We start from the raw sequence: 18805 nt of genomic DNA on the forward strand, positions 1-18805 counted from the left end.
TTCTGTCTATCCTTCTGTTATTCATACTAAAATAATTCCATTCTTTTTTTCCTACCTATTTTAATTCTGCTTTGTTTATTTACATAATAGTCGAGTGAGCCTGCGTATGCCTTCGTTACCATTCGTTATATGCAAACAAAAGGGGTGGCAGCTATGGCCTAACTATACCCAAGCGTTTCTGTCTTCTCCATTCTGCGAACGCATAGACAACTGCGGATTCTTCATAAATAATCATCCTTCTATCGAGTCTTTAAGGAGAAAGTCTAACAACGACCTTATAACTAAAAAAATGTCTTTTGATCGAAAGGATATCGGTATCAAAGGTCTCTTCCTTTATACTCCTAATCAAGTAAGTATTTTCTTATTGGGGGTTTGTAGTGAAAATGGAAATCGGTAAAAAATTTTCTAAGGAAAGCAAAGCATGCGGTAGAGCGAAAAGTGTTCTACACAAAAAAATAAGCGTGTTACGCGTTTCCAACCTGACTTCTTTTCGGTTCCTATCGTGTACCCCTCGGTTCTTGCGTATTATTCTATTATTAACCTGTACAACAGTATGTCGAACAGTCCGCTTTGGAAGCACATGATGGTGTTTCCGCCGGAAAGTATACAGTTGGTCTCGGATTGACCAAGATGGCTTTTGTTGACGACCGCGAAGATATTTATTCTTTTGCCCTTACCGCTCTTTCTCAACTCATTCAAAGATACCAAATTGATGTAAACAAGATTGGCCGTTTAGAAGTCGGTACCGAAACACTCATTGACAAGTCCAAGTCTGTCAAGAGTGTTTTGATGCAACTCATGGGTGATAACCACAATGTTGAAGGCATTGACTGCGTCAATGCTTGTTACGGTGGTGTGAATGCCCTTTTCAACACTGTTGACTGGATTGAATCTTCCGCCTGGGATGGTCGGGATGCCATTGTAGTTGCTGGCGACATTGCTTTGTATGACAAAGGTAATGCTAGACCTACTGGTGGTGCCGGATGTGTTGCTCTTTGGGTTGGTCCCAATGCCCCTATTGTTTTAGAACCAGGCTTGCGTGGTACTTACATGCAACATGCTTATGACTTTTACAAGCCTGATTTGGCCAGCGAATACCCCTACGTTGATGGTCATTTCTCTCTTGAATGTTATGTTAAAGCTTTAGACGAAGCTTATGCTGCTTATAATGCTCGTGATGTTGCCAGAAATGGAAAATCGAAAGGACTGGGCATCGACCGTTTCGACTATTGCGTCTTCCATGCTCCCACCTGTAAGCAAGTCCAAAAAGCTTATGCTCGCCTTCTTTACACTGACTATGTTGAACAACCTGGTATTGCGGAGTTGGAAAATATTCGTGAGCTTATTAATACATTACCTGCCGCCAAGACTCTTACCGATAAGACTTTAGAAAAAACCCTAATGGCTATTACCAAGGAACGTTATAATCAGCGTGTTCAATCTAGTATTTATGCTCCTACTAATTGCGGTAATATGTACACCGCTAGTGTCTTCTCTTGTCTTACTTCCCTTCTTTCTCGTGTTCCAGCTGCCGAACTTCAAGGTAAGCGTGTTGGTGCTTACTCTTATGGTTCCGGCTTGGCTTCTTCTTTCTTTTCTTTCGTCGTCAAGGGCGACGTTTCTGACATTGCTCTCAAAGCCAATTTTGTTAACGATGTTGAAGGCCGTCATTCCATGACCCCCGTCGAATACGAAAATGCTATTGAGCTTCGCCACCAGGCCCACTTGAAGAAGAACATTACTCCCCAAGGCAACGTTGATCGCCTTCGCTCTGGCACCTATTACCTTACTGGCATTGACGACATGTTCCGTCGTAGTTATGAGGTTAAACCTTAAGCTCACTGATTTATACATACCATTTTAAATAATAAATTTCGTGAATAGACTAAGTATTGCTTCTCCTCCGCCCTTATACCTTTCTGAATAAGCAACTCAATAAATGTAGAAGTAGCGTCAAAATTACCTATAAATAATGAAGATAAATGTAACTATTAATTCTTCTTTGTATATACCATATAATGACTTTTCAATCAACCGCATTGTTGCAAGCTATCTGTCTTGCACCCCATCTTCACTACCACATAGAGTAACAACATTCTTTATTTACGTCGCAAACGGAAGCGACTACCGAATTTGCTATTTTATAACCTATTGTAAATGCTGGATAGTGTTTTTGTTTATCTTGTTGAAATAGAGACTGTATGAAGACTAATCGTACAGTGGTTGTGTTAGAATATGAAAACTTCAACTATGCGATGGAAAGATAAACAGCGTGATAGTATTCAAGCTTTAAATTACTTATGTCGTGTAACGGAAGCTAAAAATTGGATTGAAAAATGCTTGGATACTGACTTGGGGCCCATCTTTACTTTCGAACAATCTTTACGAAATGGCGTGGTGCTAGCAAAATTGGTTTTACGGTTTCAACCATACAGACGGTTCCGAATTTTTGATTCTGGTGAGCTACAGTTCCGCCATTCAGACAACATTAATAAATTTCTCGATTTTATAAACGACATCAACCTCCCTGATATATTTCACTTTGAGCTTACTGACATTTATGAAGGGAAAAATCTCCCAAAGGTTATATACTGTATTCATGCTCTTTCTTTCTTCCTGTCGATGCAACATTTAGCTCCTCCCTTGGAAAGAATAAACGAGGATTTGCACTTCGCTGATGATGATATTGCCCAAATAGTCAGAAGACTGCAGCAATCAAATGCAACGCTCCCTAATTTTACAGCTTTAAACAGTGACTTTATGCTTCGTGCTAGTCCTACACTGTCTCCTACCCGAAGCCCTAGTCCATCTTTTAAGCACTCGCGCGCTAGGTCTCAAGACTTATCTGACTCGGGATCTGCTTATTCTTCCCCTATTACTTCTCCATTAAAATCAAAGGAAGAAACTTTGCCCAGTCCTTTTTCCTCTATCGCTTCTCATAGAAGAACTAAATCCTCTCTCCCTTCACTAAACAGCTCTCTACCAAATGATTCACTAATTTCTTCCCCAAAGTTGAGTGGATTTGAAGACCCATTTCTTCAACCGCCATTGACTTCCACTTTGCGCGATTCTCCAACTCCTTTTTTTACGACATTTTCCCCCACTAGGCGACGAGATGCTCTGTTTTCGTTTCATAGCCCTTACCATTCGTACGGACGTATTCCCGTTCCGGATAATATTTTAAATGGTCTTCAAGCATGTTGTCGTGGCGTAATCGCGAGAATCAAGCTGGTCGATGTATTACAATCATTAGCTGAACAAAGTGCTCACGTTGAAACTTTTCAGGCTATGATCAGAGGATATTTGTCACGTTCAAATTACAGAATCAACGAGAATGCGTATGAGGAAATGGTCATGTGGACTGTATCGCTTCAATCTACAATCCGAGGACATCTTGTCCGAGTTGAATACAAAGAAAAAGTACTTAAAAATGAAAGTTTACGTTCAGTACCAAAGGTGCAAGCCATTATACGTGCAGGTTTTTACAGGAAGATACACTTTGCTTTCTTAAAAAGTTTACAAGAGAAAGAATATTCATTTACTTTAATTCAATCATCTGCCCAAGGATACCTAATCCGCCATCAGATTGTAAACATGCTGGACAATCTTTATCAGTATATACCTTCTTTTGTTCAATTTCAAAGTATTTTACGTGGTGCTTTGTTTCGTGCTCGCTGGCAACAACTCTTAAAAGAACTGGATGAGTTTCCTTCTTGGTTTCATGCAATGTGCAAAGGCCTCTTTTCTAGGAAAAAAATAAATCTTTTAAAGTCATCTTTAGAATCCCACTCTTTGTCTTTTACTAATTTATCAGCTTTATCGAGAGGATGCTTATTGCGTAGTATTATCAACGAACGCTTGAGTCAGCTAGAATATTGCTCTCCTTCACTTCTTTCGTTACAGTCACTTTGTCGAAGAATTATATTTCAACGCCGATACTTAACTCTGTTGGAGAAACTTCATTCTCGTGAGGTCTCTATTACTACATTACAGTCTTTCCTTCGAGGATTTTTAGCAAGGATTTCTGTTGCAAAACTGAATATTCATCTAGTTAAGCATTCAAGAGATATCCTTTACATGCAATCTTCTGTTAGAGCAGTTTTACTTCGAGACGATGTAAACTTCATCGAGATTCAATTAGAATCCTTTATGGATGAAACGATAACTATACAATCCATAGTTCGAGGTTACTTAGCAAGAAGTAACTTTTTGAGGAAATTACAAAGCTTTCACCAGACGATGGAAAACCCAATAATTGCAAAATCTGTCTATCGGGGCCGACAAGAAGGGCTTGCATATCGTGAACTAGCTACCGCTAGAAACCCTCCGGTCATGACCGTCAAAAACTTTGTTCATCTGTTGGATGATAATAACTTTGACTTTGAAGAAGACGTTTGTATTGAACACATGCGGAAAGAAATTGTAAAGCTCGTCCGCGAGAATGAAACAATTGAGGAGCATATCAATGAACTGGACGTCAAAATTGCACTTTTAGTAAAAAATAAAATCAGTCTAGATGATGTTTTAAGACATCATAGCAAGTATAAACCTGGAAAACAGGTCACTGATTACATAACGAATTCTCGTTCTATGAAAACCCTTAACAACTCAAGCAGACGTTACCTTGATCTTCTACAATGCTTTTTCTATGTGCTGCAAACTAACGAAATCTATATCACAAATTACTTGCACATTTTAATGAAGTGCAATCCCGATTTTATTCAATTGCGACATATTACCTACTTAATTCTACAAATTTTTGGACATGCATCCAACAGGCGCGAAGAGGTCTTATTTTTAAGGTTAATGACAAGCGTGTTAAACATGGAAGTTAGCCAAACTGAAACCACTACAGAGCTTTTAGCTAATGACTCAGTTTGGAAATTATTGTTAATGGGCCTCTTAGGAAACATCAGAGATGCGAAGCTTTGGAAATCAATGCTTAGCCGTATTCATAAAATTTTAGTGTATGATGAAAAAATGGACTTTGAGATAAATCCTATAGCACTGTTGAAACAATTTGATCCGAATCGAAAGGACCTTTCAGAAAATCCCAAGGTTGCCTTGAGTATTGCTATGCAACATTCCCCAACAAGAAATCTCTACGTGGGTCGCTTGCGGGAGCTAAGAAAGTTATGTCAATCTTTTATTATTGCGTTGTCTAGAAATATTGAAAGCTTTCCTTATTCTCTTTGCTATGTGGCCTCTCAGCTCAAATTATCGCTAGAACATAACTTTCCTTCAGCAAAAAAAGAGTGGATATTTGGTATAATAGGACGCTTCGTTTTTGATAACTACATTAAGCCTCTACTGGTTTCACCAGATAATTATAAACTGGTGGAAAACCACATCAACGCCCTACAAAGGAAAAACCTTAATTGCTTTTCTAGCATCCTATCTGAAATTTTCAATGTTGAACCTTGTGAATCAAGGAAGTTAGGCTTTTTGAGGCCGCTGTCAGAGTTTATTGAAGTTTCGAAAAAAGATATTATGATTTTTTTGGAGCATTTGACTGATGTGGTCGATCCTGAGACTTACTTTGAATTTGATGGGTTTGAAGATATAGTCAGCACCAAGAGGCCAGTGATTTATATGAAACGAGATGATATCCTTACTATATATACACAGATCTCACGCGCTTCAGACTTAATTGCTACTGATTCACCAAATGATCCACTACGAGCTGTGATAAACGAATTAGAATCAATGTCACCTAAAGACTATGAATTTTTGGAAACTGAAACGGATATTAAACTAGAATTGAGCCCTCGATTTTGCACTATGGAAGACCCTGTTGCCGAAGAAAGATCATTAATAGTACAAACCAAGCGCTATATTTTCTTTATTATTAGAGTACAAAACGGATCTAGTCTCATGGATATTTTAGTGAAACCTGTCACTGATGAAGATGAGGAAAGCTGGCATGAGCTTCTAATTACAGAAGCGGAAAGAAACCAAAAGTTTGAAGAGTTTGACGATGCGCTCTCGTCTATCTCTTTTGCTGAACTGAAATACTTAGCATTATCTAATGTTCTTGAGTTAGAAAACCTTGGTTTTGCAAGCCGATCTAATAATTATCAAGACATTGTCAATTCTATCGCTCTGGATATTCGTAATAAATCAAAGCGTCGACTCCAGCGTCAGCGAGAACTAGATTTTGGTCGTCAAAGCTTAGTCAGTTTGAAGGAAAAGCGAGCATTTCTAGACTCGCAACTCAAGAGTTATAACGAATATATTGAACAAGCTATGGAAACTCTACAATCTAAGAAAGGAAAGAAGAAACTCATACCATTTTCAAAACAGTACTTTCATATGCGTGAATTGAGAAAGTCTGGTAGAGTTCCTCGCTTCGGATCGTTCAAATATACTGCCACTAAACTTTACGATCGAGGTATTTTGGTTTCAATGTCTCGCATGCCTCACCACGATAAGTTGTATATCACTATTTCCGCTGACGAAATTGGGAAATTCACTTTGGAAGCTAGTAGCAACGCATTTAATGTTACCAGCCCAAGATGTGTACTTCAGTTGGATGATCTTCTTTCAGCTCAATATAATAAAGTGCTTACTATAGACGTTTTGGATGGAAGGCTTAAACTTAACACGAATATGTTTTTGCATTTGATTTTTTCTCGGTTCTACTCATAATTTTGACATGAAGGCTTAAATTTTATCAACGTAACAATAATCATCAGACTTTTGAAGGATGTTCTGAGTTTATATACTAATCACAAAACTTCAAACACAGAATTTCATGGCTTTATTTATGGTTCAATTACATCTCACGTATTTATATACATACTCATTTTTTCATTTACAATAGCATTTAGGATTTCAACATAATGAAATTTAATTTTTCATTTTTTTAAAAATTTAAGTCAATTGTAGCCCATTTATTCTCTTCTTCACTTCCTCAAATACAATTTACAGTATTAGAGTATCGTACTATGCATTATTACCAAGCGCAGCAATAACGAGTCTCGTGAACACCAAGAACGTAATTATAAGTAGATTAACGAAACGCGGTACAGTGCGCAAAATGCTAAACACCATACCATAAAATACTTTACTGCCACTGAAAAGTTGACATTAACCTGCATAAATGGCGTCGTTACCACCGGGGAATCCACCTCCTCCGCCTGGATTTGAGCCTCCAAATCAACCTCCTCCACCTCCTCCTGGATATGTAAAAAAGAAAAAGCCAAAAGTACCAGCTCCTGGCGGTAATTTAGAAAAGCAACTAAGTGAGCGTAACCGAAAATGGGGCGCTTCCCAAAAAAGCAAGTTTGGACCCAAAAGGAAGCAAGGATTTGTTCAAACAGAAAAGGCAGATCTTCCTCCTGAACACTTGCGTAAAATTATGAAGGAACGCGGTGATATGGCATCTAAAAAATTTCGTGCAGATAAGCGCTCCTACTTGGGTGCACTGAAGTATTTGCCTCATGCTGTTTTAAAATTGCTTGAAAATATGCCAATGCCATGGGAAGAGTACAGAGATGTACGGGTTTTATACCATGTTACAGGTGCCATCACATTTGTGAATGAAAGTCCTCGCGTAATTGAACCACATTATATAGCTCAATGGGGAAGTATGTGGGTTATGATGAGAAGGGAAAAGCGTGATAGGAAAAATTTTAAACGTTTACGATTCCCTCCGTTTGATGATGAGGAACCACCATTCTCAATTGATCAATTATTAGACTTGGAACCTTTGGAAGGCGTGCGGATGGACTTAGATGAAGAAGAAGACGCACCGGTGTACGATTGGTTTTATGATACCCGTGCTCTTGAGGATACGCCTCATATTAATGGACCTACTTACAGAAAATGGCGATTGAGTCTGCCGCAAATGGCAAATTTGCATCGTTTATCCTATCAACTTTTGAGTGATTTAAGAGATGATAATTATTTTTATTTGTTTAATGATCAAAGTTTTTTCACTGCTAAAGCTTTGAATGTGGCAATACCTGGTGGACCCAAGTTTGAACCGTTATATAAAGATGAAGCCCCAGAAACTGAAGATTGGAATGAATTCAATGATATTTATAAACTTATTATTAGACAACCGATTCGAACCGAATACAGAATAGCTTACCCATTTTTGTATAATTCGAGGGCTAGGAGTGTCGCACTGAGTGAATATCATCAGCCAACGAATGTATTCATTCCACCAGAGGATCCAGATTTACCTGCATTTTTTTGGGATCCATTAATTAATCCAATAACCTCACGTCAGTTACGATCCCAACAACTTACAGTCTCACATGAAGATGAAACACTTAATGATGAAGAAGACCTTGAGGTTCCTTTCGATCCTTTCTTCGTTGACGAAGACTTGGAGTTCGAACATACTGCTAGCGCATTGACGTTATGGTGGGCTCCACATCCTTTCAATAAACGCTCTGGTAATACCAAACGAGCACAGGACGTACCACTGGTAAAGCAATGGTATTTGGAACATTGCCCTCCGAACCAACCGGTGAAAGTCCGTGTTTCTTATCAAAAGTTGTTAAAGTCGCATGTTATGAATAAGCTTCATACACCTCATCCAAAGCCACATACAAACAGAAATTTGTTCAGGCAATTGAAAAACACAAAATTTTTCCAGAGCACAACGATCGACTGGGTTGAAGCTGGTCTTCAGGTTTGTCGTCAAGGTTACAACATGCTTCAGTTATTAATCCACCGCAAGGGACTTACTTATTTGCATCTGGATTATAACTGTAATTTAAAACCCACTAAGACCCTTACCACCAAGGAAAGAAAGAAGTCGAGGTTTGGTAATGCTTTTCATTTGATGCGTGAAATTCTTCGACTTACGAAGTTGATCGTAGATTCTCATGTACAGTATCGTTTGGGAAATATCGATGCTTACCAGCTAGCTGATGGATTACATTACACCTTCAACCATATTGGTCAACTAACTGGTATGTACCGTTATAAATACCGCTTAATGAGACAGATCCGAGCTTGTAAGGATTTAAAGCACTTAATCTATTATCGTTTCAATACTGGACCTGTTGGTAAAGGACCTGGGTGTGGATTCTGGGCTCCAAGTTGGCGTGTATGGCTTTTCTTTTTGAGAGGCATCGTTCCTCTGTTAGAACGTTGGTTGGGTAATTTACTTGCTAGGCAATTTGAAGGTCGTCATGCCACCGGAGTTGCTAAGCAAGTTACAAAGCAACGTGTTGATTCTCACCAAGACTTGGAATTGAGAGCTGCTGTTATGAATGATATTTTGGATATGATTCCTGAAGGCATTCGTCAAGGTAAAAGCAAGACAATTTTACAACATTTGAGTGAAGCTTGGAGATGCTGGAAAGCAAACATTCCATGGAAAGTTCCAGGCTTACCAGCTCCTATTGAGAACATGATCCTTCGCTATGTAAAATCTAAAGCCGATTGGTGGACATCGGTTGCTCACTTTAATCGTGAGCGTATTCGCCGTGGAGCAACTGTCGACAAGACAGTAGCAAAGAAGAATTTAGGAAGATTGACCAGATTATGGTTGAAGGCTGAACAGGAAAGACAACACAATTATCTTAAAGATGGTCCTTACGTTACAGCTGATGAAGCTGTTGCTATCTATACCACGGTTGTTCATTGGTTGGAGAGCCGTCGCTTTCAGCCGATTCCCTTTCCTCCATTATCATATAAACATGATACCAAACTTTTAGTTTTGGCTTTGGAAAGACTTAAAGAGGCGTATTCGGTAAAAGGTCGCTTAAATCAATCTCAACGAGAGGAATTAGCATTAGTTGAACAAGCTTATGACAATCCTCATGAAATGTTGTCCCAAATAAAAAGACGGTTACTTACAATGCGAACTTTTAAAGAAGTTGGCATTGAATTTATGGATATGTACTCGCATCTAATTCCAGTATATTCTGTCGATCCAATGGAAAAGATTTGTGATGCATACTTGGACCAATACCTTTGGTTTGAGGCAGACCGTCGTCATTTATTCCCTTCTTGGATCAAGCCTGGCGACTCCGAACCTCCTCCGCTCCTTGTATACAAGTGGTGTCAGGGTATCAATAACTTAAGTGATGTTTGGGAAACTGAAAATGGTGAATGTAATGTATTAATGGAATCAAGTTTATCAAAGGCTTTTCAAAAAGTTGATTTAACTCTTTTAAATCGACTTCTGTCATTACTTATGGATACTAATCTTGCATCCTATGCAAGTGCTAAAAACAATGTTGTTTTGTCTTACAAAGATATGTCTCATACTAACTCATACGGACTAGTCCGCGGACTTCAATTTTCAAGTTTCATCTGGCAATTTTATGGACTTGTGCTGGACTTACTCATTCTTGGCCTCCAAAGAGCTACTGAAATTGCCGGGCCTCCTGAATTGCCTAACGACTTTTTACATTTCAAAGATAAGGCTACGGAGACAAGGCATCCAATTCGTTTATATACAAGATATATTGATCGTATTTACATAATGTTCAGATTTAGTGCGGACGAAGCTCGTGAATTGATCCAACGGTTTTTGAACGAAAATCCTGATCCTACGAACAGCAATGTCGTAAATTATTCAAAGGGAAAGAAAAATTGTTGGCCAAGAGATGCTCGGATGCGCCTTATGAAGCATGATGTTAATTTAGGCCGTGCAGTATTTTGGGAAATACGCAATCGTTTGCCTCGTTCTTTGACTACCTTAGACTGGGAAGATACATTCCCAAGTGTTTACAGCAAAGATAATCCCAACTTATTATTCGCGATGGCTGGCTTTGAAATACGAATACTCCCTAAGGTTCGACAAATTGAGGAATTTACTTTGAGAGATGGCGTATGGAATTTGTCCAATAATTTAACTAAAGAACGGACAGCGCAGGCATTTATTCGCGTCACTGATGAAGATATAAAGAAATTCAGTAATCGTATCCGTCAAATTCTTATGTCTTCTGGTTCGACCACATTTACCAAAATTGCTAACAAATGGAATACGGCTTTAATCGCTTTAATGACTTATTATCGTGAGGCTGCAATTTCAACTCCAGAATTGTTAGACGTATTGGTGAAATGTGAGTCAAAAGTCCAGACTCGGGTGAAAATTTCCCTTAACTCTAAAATGCCTAGTCGTTTTCCACCAGCAGTATTTTATTCACCAAAAGAACTTGGTGGATTAGGCATGCTTTCAATGGGTCATGTTTTAATACCACAATCTGATTTACGCTGGTCCAAACAAACTGATACTGGTATTACTCATTTCCGAAGCGGTATGACTACGAATGGGGAACATTTGATTCCTAATCTATATCGCTATATTCAGCCTTGGGAGTCTGAATTCGTAGACTCTCAGCGCGTATGGGCTGAATATGCAATGAAAAGACAGGAAGCCTTGCAGCAGAATCGAAGATTGACGCTAGAAGATTTAGAAGATTCATGGGACCGTGGTATTCCAAGAATCAATACTCTTTTCCAGAAGGACAGACACACCCTTGCATATGACAAAGGTTGGCGTATTCGAACTGAATTTAAACAGTATCAATTACTTAAAAACAATCCCTTTTGGTGGACAAGCCAGCGTCATGACGGAAAACTATGGCAGTTGAATAACTACCGTGTAGATGTCATTCAAGCTCTCGGTGGTGTTGAAGGTATCTTAGAACATACAATGTTCAAAGCAACTGGTTTTCCTTCATGGGAAGGTCTATTTTGGGAAAAAGCTTCTGGTTTCGAAGAGTCAATGAAATTTAAAAAGCTAACGAATGCTCAGCGTTCAGGATTAAACCAAATTCCTAACCGAAGATTTACTTTATGGTGGAGTCCAACAATTAACCGAGCCAATGTGTATGTCGGTTTTCAGGTTCAATTGGATTTGACTGGTATTATGATGCATGGAAAGATTCCTACGTTGAAGATTTCCCTTATTCAAATTTTCCGATCTCATCTTTGGCAGAAAATCCATGAATCAGTCGTTTGGGACCTTTGCCAAGTATTTGACCAAGAATTAGAATCTTTGCAAATAGAAACTGTTCAGAAAGAAACAATTCACCCGAGAAAGAGTTACAAAATGAATAGCTCTTGTGCCGATATATTGTTGTTTGCTGCATATAAGTGGAACGTTTCACGCCCGTCTCTTCTTAACGATAATCGCGACGTCCTTGATAATTCAACGACAAATAAATACTGGGTAGATGTGCAGCTTCGTTTCGGTGACTACGATTCCCATGATATTGAGAGATACACCCGTGCGAAGTTCTTAGATTATAGCACAGATTCTCAAAGTATTTATCCATCCCCGACAGGTGTTTTGATTGGTATCGATTTGTGTTACAACATGCACAGTGCTTATGGTAATTGGATTCCCGGAATGAAGCCATTGATTCAACAAAGTATGAATAAGATCATGAAGGCAAATCCTGCTCTTTATGTTTTACGTGAACGTATTCGCAAAGGCTTACAACTTTATGCTTCTGAGCCGCAGGAGCAATATCTTTCTTCTTCGAATTACGCAGACTTATTCAGCAACCAGATACAACTCTTTGTTGATGATACTAATGTATACCGTGTAACAATTCATAAGACTTTCGAAGGTAATTTGACTACAAAGCCTATTAACGGAGCTATTTTTATTTTCAATCCAAGGACTGGTCAATTATTCTTGAAGGTTATTCATACATCTGTATGGGCTGGTCAAAAACGTCTTGGTCAATTAGCTAAGTGGAAGACTGCTGAGGAGGTCGCTGCTTTGATTCGTTCATTACCTGTTGAAGAACAGCCCAAACAAATCATTGTTACACGAAAGGGTATGCTTGATCCCTTAGAGGTACATCTTCTAGATTTTCCAAATATAACAATCAAAGGAAGCGAACTTCAACTTCCATTCCAAGCTATTATTAAGCTGGAGAGAATAAATGATTTAATTCTTCGTGCCACTGAACCTCAAATGGTACTTTTCAATTTATACGATGATTGGCTTCAATCTGTATCTTCTTATACTGCGTTTTCTCGTCTTATTTTGATTTTGAGGGCATTAAATGTTAATACTGAGAAGACCAAACTTATCCTACGTCCTGACAAGTCTATCATTACGCAAGCAAATCATATTTGGCCTAGTCTGGATGACCAACAATGGCTAGATGTTGAACCCCAGCTTCGAGACTTAATTTTGGCAGATTATGCCAAGAAGAACAACGTGAATGTCGCTAGTTTAACTAACTCTGAAGTTCGTGACATTATTTTGGGTATGGCAATCTCCGCGCCTTCATTGCAGCGTCAACAGATTGCTGAAATTGAAAAACAAGGTCGCGATAATGATCAGGTTACCGCTGTGACAACTAAAACAACTAACATTCACGGTGATGAAATGGTTGTTACTACGACATCGGCCTACGAAAACGAGAAGTTTTCTAGCAAAACAGAATGGAGGAACCGAGCTATTTCCTCTACTAATCTTCATCTTCGAACGAAGAATGTCTATGTCAACTCTGATAACATAAGTGAAGTTGTTCCTTACACTTATGTCTTGCCTCAAAACCTACTTCGAAAATTTGTGATGATCTCAGATCTTCGTACGCAAGTTGCCGGAATGCTATACGGAAGAAGTCCTTCTGATAACCCAGAAATTAAGGAGATTCATTGTATTGCAATGGTTCCTCAATTGGGTAGCATAAAAAATGTACAGATTCCATCCAGACTTCCAGAGGATTTGCAGCTTCCAACTTTAAGTGATTTAGAGCCTTTAGGATGGGTTCATACTCAAAGCTCAGAGTTACCGTACTTATCTTCTGCCGATGTAACCACTCACGCAAAGCTAAGCTCCAGTCATGAGGATTGGGCTGGAAAATCGATAACGTTGACAGTCAGTTATGTGCCTGGTTCCATTTCACTAGCAGCGTATGGACTTACAGATGAAGGAGTCAATTGGGGTAGCAACAATATGGATATTAACAGTGATGAGGCTGTTGGCTTCAACCCTGAGATGGGTCAAAAGTGCCAGCTTTTGTTGTCTGATAGAATTCAAGGTTTCTTCTTAACTCCTGAGGAGAATGTGTGGAATTACAACTTTAATGGTGCAAGTTTCAGCGGTAATATGACTTATAGCATGAAATTGGATGTTCCATTGTCATTCTTTGCTTTGGAACATAGACCTACGCATGTGATAAGTCATACTGAGATGGAAGGAAACGATCATTTTGAAGAAGACATGCCTGATGCATTCGCTTAAAAAGAAGGCTGTACACCTTTTTGGTGCACATTGTAAATTAGGGTTTATCTGAGTCCTTGTCAAAGGTAATGAGAAATGAAAAGTAAAAAGTAACTACAGGATAATCTACAACTGTTGATAATGTATAAAATATTTAGGTGATTAATTTTTATGATTTTAGAAATATTATCTACGTTTTGTTGAATTAAATTTGTCATATATTTGTTTCTAGCAAGTACCGAAAAATAAAGTATCAATCAATTCTAAAAGCATACTTGTCCACAACCTGGAACAGGACATATTAAACATTCTTCAGTAGAATCATTAAAAAACCATTCCCTTAAACAACTTTCATGCCCTAGATGACCACAACCGTAACATGAAGTGATAACTCCATTCAAAGGTAATTCACAAAAACAGCATCTCTCAAGCTTTGAATAAATATTTACACCATCAAAAGAGACATTTTGCCTATAAGGTTTTGGATTAGACTTGTGACCAAAAGACAGATCGCGATTTGCTGAATATTTATATTTTACAACTTGCGAGGAATGCTTAACAATGTATGCTGCTTCACAGAACATTCCCATACGCCGCAAAAGACCCACATAACTATCAATTAAATCATCCAATTGAGGACGCGGAATGTTGATAGGAAGCGCAGAAAACAATAAGTACACGGAGGCACCAGTTTGTACATCAGATTCGTCGATGCATTGTATAATAGACGAAGTCACCACATCCACCAGATCTGTAGGAGGAGCATCTTCAGCAACCAAAGATAATTGATCATGGAAATAAGAAGTACGCCTAGACAAACTTCCAAGGCTAAAAGCAGGATCACGAGATTTAATCGAAGCAGACGTTACAGAACCTTGATGTAAAGAATTTGACATATCGTACTGGGAATGGGCAGAGACATTAGAACCAATGGAATCAAAAAAATGCAAGGAGGTGATACTACCTCTACCTCCTTGAAAGGGCGGATTTCCATCTTTTCGAGACCTCATAGAAGTTGGATGGTCCGACCTTTGATTTATACTTTTTGATACAGCTTTATCTAGATTATCCTCATAATCCACAGACAATATTGATGAGCTGAGAGATGAGCTGGAGAGTAATGATTCAAAGTAATCATCAGAGAGTCCTTCCGATTCAAATGAAGATCGCCGACTCCTTTCTGATTTATTTTGCGTTGAAACAGATCGGCTCTCATCAGAGAACGGAAAGTCGTAGTCATCCTTTGCTAGGAAACGTTCCTTATGGTTTAAGTTGAGAGAAGAAAAGAATAAAAAGTCCCACATAGCCTGTGCTTCATAAGCTCCTAATTGATAAGCAAGTCTGGCATTTCGTTGACATGCAGTATTGGTTTCACCTGAAAGCTGATATGATTTCGCAAGCTGGACAAACTGATGGGAGGTATTAGGAAATATAGAAGTTATGGCTAGCTGGTGGTTTTTTACGGGGTAAGAAAATTCAAAATTAGCTGGAGTCTGTTTCAAGTGAGTTTCTTGAATAGGCTGCTTCGCTTGCAGCGCAGTTTTCAAAGAACTTATATTACTTTCACGAGAGGAAGTTCGGTTTACAGGTGGACGAAGGTTGGGATTCTTCAAATTATTAGAAGAAAAAGTAATCGAACCATTCGTAGACCAGGATACGGCGGAAGAAGGCATAATATCTATGTAGCTTTTAGCATCATTTACTCGAGACTGCGAAAGGACTCCATCACGACTGGATGATAAAAGAACATTTGGCGAAATCCATTGCAAAGCTGTTACATTATTTTCATGATGATTGAGGCTGCGATGAGGAACATAGGGCCGTCGAATGTCCCAGACGTTAATACTATTATCACCCAATAGAGAGGAGCTGGCCAGCCTACAGGTGGCATTGTTTACCTCAGCAGGCTCCCAGCGAACAAGATTCACAGGAGCGATCGTATTTATGGTAGAAATAGCTTTGCGTTGATTATTGTTGATATCCCAAATTCGGATTGATTTATCTCGTCCACACGAAGCTAACAGGGAGCCATTCGGAGTATAATCTATGCATAGTGCAACACCATTATGTGCCGAAAGCTTTAGTGAAGGACTTTTACTGTAACGTAAATCCCATTTCTGAACGGTACCATTATCGTACGCAACAACAAATTCATTGCTTTCAGAAGGAGAAAACACAACGTCTCTGGCAGCTTCCGAGTTTCCTTTGAATGTTTGAGTAGAGTGAGATTCACGGAAATCCCATAATTTAGTAAGGCCATCCTGCGAGGCGGTTAAAACGTATGAAGAATGGAACTTGGAAACGTCAATACTATGAATGGCTCTTGAATGCTCAGTAAATTTGGAAATATTCTGGCCCAAATCAATATCCCAAACGTTCAAGTCACCCAGAGGGGAGCAAGTAAACAGGTAATTTTCGGAAAAATCGTTTCCCCATTTAACATCGTTACAGGAGGTGTTCTTTTCTTGAGCATTTCCAGATGAAAAGTTTTTAATTCGAATAGGTGGTCGGACAGGATTTGCGTTAAGAGCCAGTATTTCCAACAGTTCACGACCAGCAATTGCGAATTTTGTGAAGTCCGGACTAGGTGATAACGAATTAACGCTTCCCTGAGTTTGAAATGCCCAATCCTGATATTCGGAAAGGTTTTTCTGTGCCCTAGACGAGTACGTTGCAGCGACTTTGGAATAGCTTATAGCTGGTCTAGAGGATAAATAGCTTTTTGACATCAAAGCGATACTTATAAATTAAAAGCAGACAAAAAATACAAACTAAAACAGTTGGGAAAACAAACTTGATTCGCAGATACCAAAAGTGACCCAAGAGTCTTACAAAACAGAAGAAAAAATTGTAAAGAGCAATAGAAAGAAGAGTATTTGCTGAATGATTTAATCTCGTCGAAAGGAACCTATTTACATCAATAAATTCCTAGAAACCATAGCGTTTACAACTATATCTTCACAAGAATCAGCAAGCAAGAGAATAGATGCCTATACGAATGTATACCAAAACCACCAAACAACAAAAGGACGGAGGATTCTTGGTAAATAATTTCTTTGAAGAAGAAGATGAAAATTCTAGCGAATTCAGCTTTTTCGGTGCCAAGTGGAAGCAGCTACAAGAAAAGATAAATATCTTTTTAATTTACAATAAAAATTCCGAAAACAACCACGACGTTCTTTAACAACTGTTTACATTTGTTAATAAGTAGTGGTGTCCTCTTTCTACAATGGTAGGGTCGAAGCACACCGAAGTTGATCGTAACACGGTAATGGCATGAGGGACGAGTATGTAGTAAAGGACTAGTAGATAATTGTGCTCAACAAAAGGGACGTTTAGAAGCCTGAAAATTCTGAAAGCTTGCGAGTTGATATTTATAGGATAGAGCAATTTTCGAGTTTTCAATGACAAGACAAAAAGGGTTTATGCTTTGTACTAAATAGAAAAGTCCCGGGTAGCTCAATCGGTTTAGAGCGTCTGACTCTTATGAAGGTCATCAGAAGGTTGCGAGTTCGAGTCTCGCCTTGGGAGTTCTTTTTTGGTGCTTTTAGCAAAGCTAATTTTTTTTTTTTTTTTTTCNTTTTTTTTTTTTTTCTTATTTCTATAATGTCTCTTTTTTTTTTTTTCATATTTATATTCATACTGAGATCTATATATCCATATTCTGATTATCCATGAAAACGAATTTGCACTTGGGATATACATTGAGCTCTTGGGCAAACATATCACTTTTACGAACCAACGAGTAAATTACCATCACTGTAGCCAAAGAACGAACTCTTTTACAATAAGATTGAACTTTTGTAAAGATTTTATATATTCAAGGAAAACCAGTGACGAAAGCATTTAGTGTGAGGGAAACATTTTCGTACTTGGAAGAGAAAAAAATGTCGAAGCAATTAGAGCAAGAAGCTCGTGAATGGATAGAAAAAACATTACAAATTTCTTTGAATGCGAATGAAGATTTCTTAGATCAATTAAGGTCAGGAACGTTACTCTGTCGAATTTGCAAAGAAGTACTGCAAGCTAATATTCGTTATAAAGAATCCAACATGCCTTTTGTACAGATGGAGAATATCTCGACATTCATCAATTACGCTCAGCAAGTTGTGGGGGTTCCTTCGCAAGATATGTTTCAAACGGCAGACTTGTTTGAGCGTCGAAATGATGAACAAGTATTGAGAGCGATTCACTCGTTTTCTCGGTATGCGGCAAAGAAATTTCCTGGAAAAGTGCAAGGGTTGGGACCAAAATTGGCAGAAAAAAAGCCTCGCACGTTTTCGCCTCAGCAGCAACGAGTCCTTCGAGAAGGAACTCATAGTCTACAGTATGGAAGCTACGACGGACCTACTCAGGGAAGTGAACGAATTACCTTTTCTTCCAGGAGAGATCCTACTGGAAATATGTATTGATATTAGTACCGTTCAGATTGCTGCTAAAAATAATGAGAATGAATATTGTACATAGTGTATACTAAATGAAGAAAAAAGAATTTGTAGTTAGAAAAAAAAAAAAAAAAAAAAAAAAAAAAAAAAAANAAAAAAAAAAAAGTAGTTATATAGAGTTAGTTTAAGTTATATTAACTAAACAAACTAAGTTACTACTAACGTTAACCGTAACTTACTAACTACGTCGACGACGTAC

General features: G+C 38.4%; 5 protein-coding genes and 1 non-coding gene across 6 annotated transcripts; 5 read left to right on the top strand and 1 right to left on the bottom strand.

Moving 5' to 3' along the window:
• Window positions 1–171: 171 nt before the first annotated feature.
• SPOG_01762 (3-hydroxy-3-methylglutaryl-CoA synthase) lies at window positions 172–1974 on the top strand. Its single transcript, XM_013166866.1, has 2 exons — window positions 172–349; window positions 553–1974. The coding sequence occupies exons 1-2, from the start codon at window positions 290–292 to the stop codon at window positions 1834–1836; spliced, it is 1344 nt and encodes a 447-aa protein (XP_013022320.1). The 5' UTR covers window positions 172–289; the 3' UTR covers window positions 1837–1974.
• Window positions 1975–2157: 183 nt separating this feature from the next.
• On the top strand, window positions 2158–6648 carry SPOG_01763 (uncharacterized protein; the record flags this gene model as incomplete). The annotated part of the gene is made up of 2 exons (XM_013166867.1): window positions 2158–2199; window positions 2233–6648. The coding sequence occupies 2 exons, from the start codon at window positions 2158–2160 to the stop codon at window positions 6646–6648; spliced, it is 4458 nt and encodes a 1485-aa protein (XP_013022321.1).
• Window positions 6649–7096: 448 nt separating this feature from the next.
• Window positions 7097–14430, top strand: SPOG_01764 (U5 snRNP complex subunit Spp42). The gene has a single exon (XM_013166868.1). The coding sequence runs from the start codon at window positions 7103–7105 to the stop codon at window positions 14180–14182; it is 7080 nt and encodes a 2359-aa protein (XP_013022322.1). The 5' UTR covers window positions 7097–7102; the 3' UTR covers window positions 14183–14430.
• SPOG_01765 (WDR24 family WD repeat protein) lies at window positions 14425–17100 on the bottom strand (the record flags this gene model as incomplete). Its single annotated transcript, XM_013166869.1, has 2 exons — window positions 14425–16900; window positions 17078–17100. 2 exons carry the CDS (start codon window positions 17098–17100, stop codon window positions 14425–14427), a joined length of 2499 nt encoding a protein of 832 aa, XP_013022323.1.
• Window positions 17101–17609: 509 nt separating this feature from the next.
• On the top strand, window positions 17610–17692 carry SPOG_16184. The gene has a single exon. It is a non-coding gene; the product is annotated as a tRNA-Lys (tRNA).
• Window positions 17693–18048: 356 nt separating this feature from the next.
• Window positions 18049–18628, top strand: SPOG_01766 (SM22/transgelin-like actin modulating protein Stg1; the record flags this gene model as incomplete). The annotated part of the gene is made up of 2 exons (XM_013166870.1): window positions 18049–18488; window positions 18517–18628. 2 exons carry the CDS (start codon window positions 18049–18051, stop codon window positions 18626–18628), a joined length of 552 nt encoding a protein of 183 aa, XP_013022324.1.
• Between the last annotated feature and the right edge of the window lie 177 nt (window positions 18629–18805).

The sequence above is a fragment of the Schizosaccharomyces cryophilus genome (genome assembly GCF_000004155.1).
Source record: "Schizosaccharomyces cryophilus OY26 unplaced genomic scaffold supercont4.2, whole genome shotgun sequence".
Lineage (NCBI taxonomy): Eukaryota > Fungi > Ascomycota > Schizosaccharomycetes > Schizosaccharomycetales > Schizosaccharomycetaceae > Schizosaccharomyces > Schizosaccharomyces cryophilus.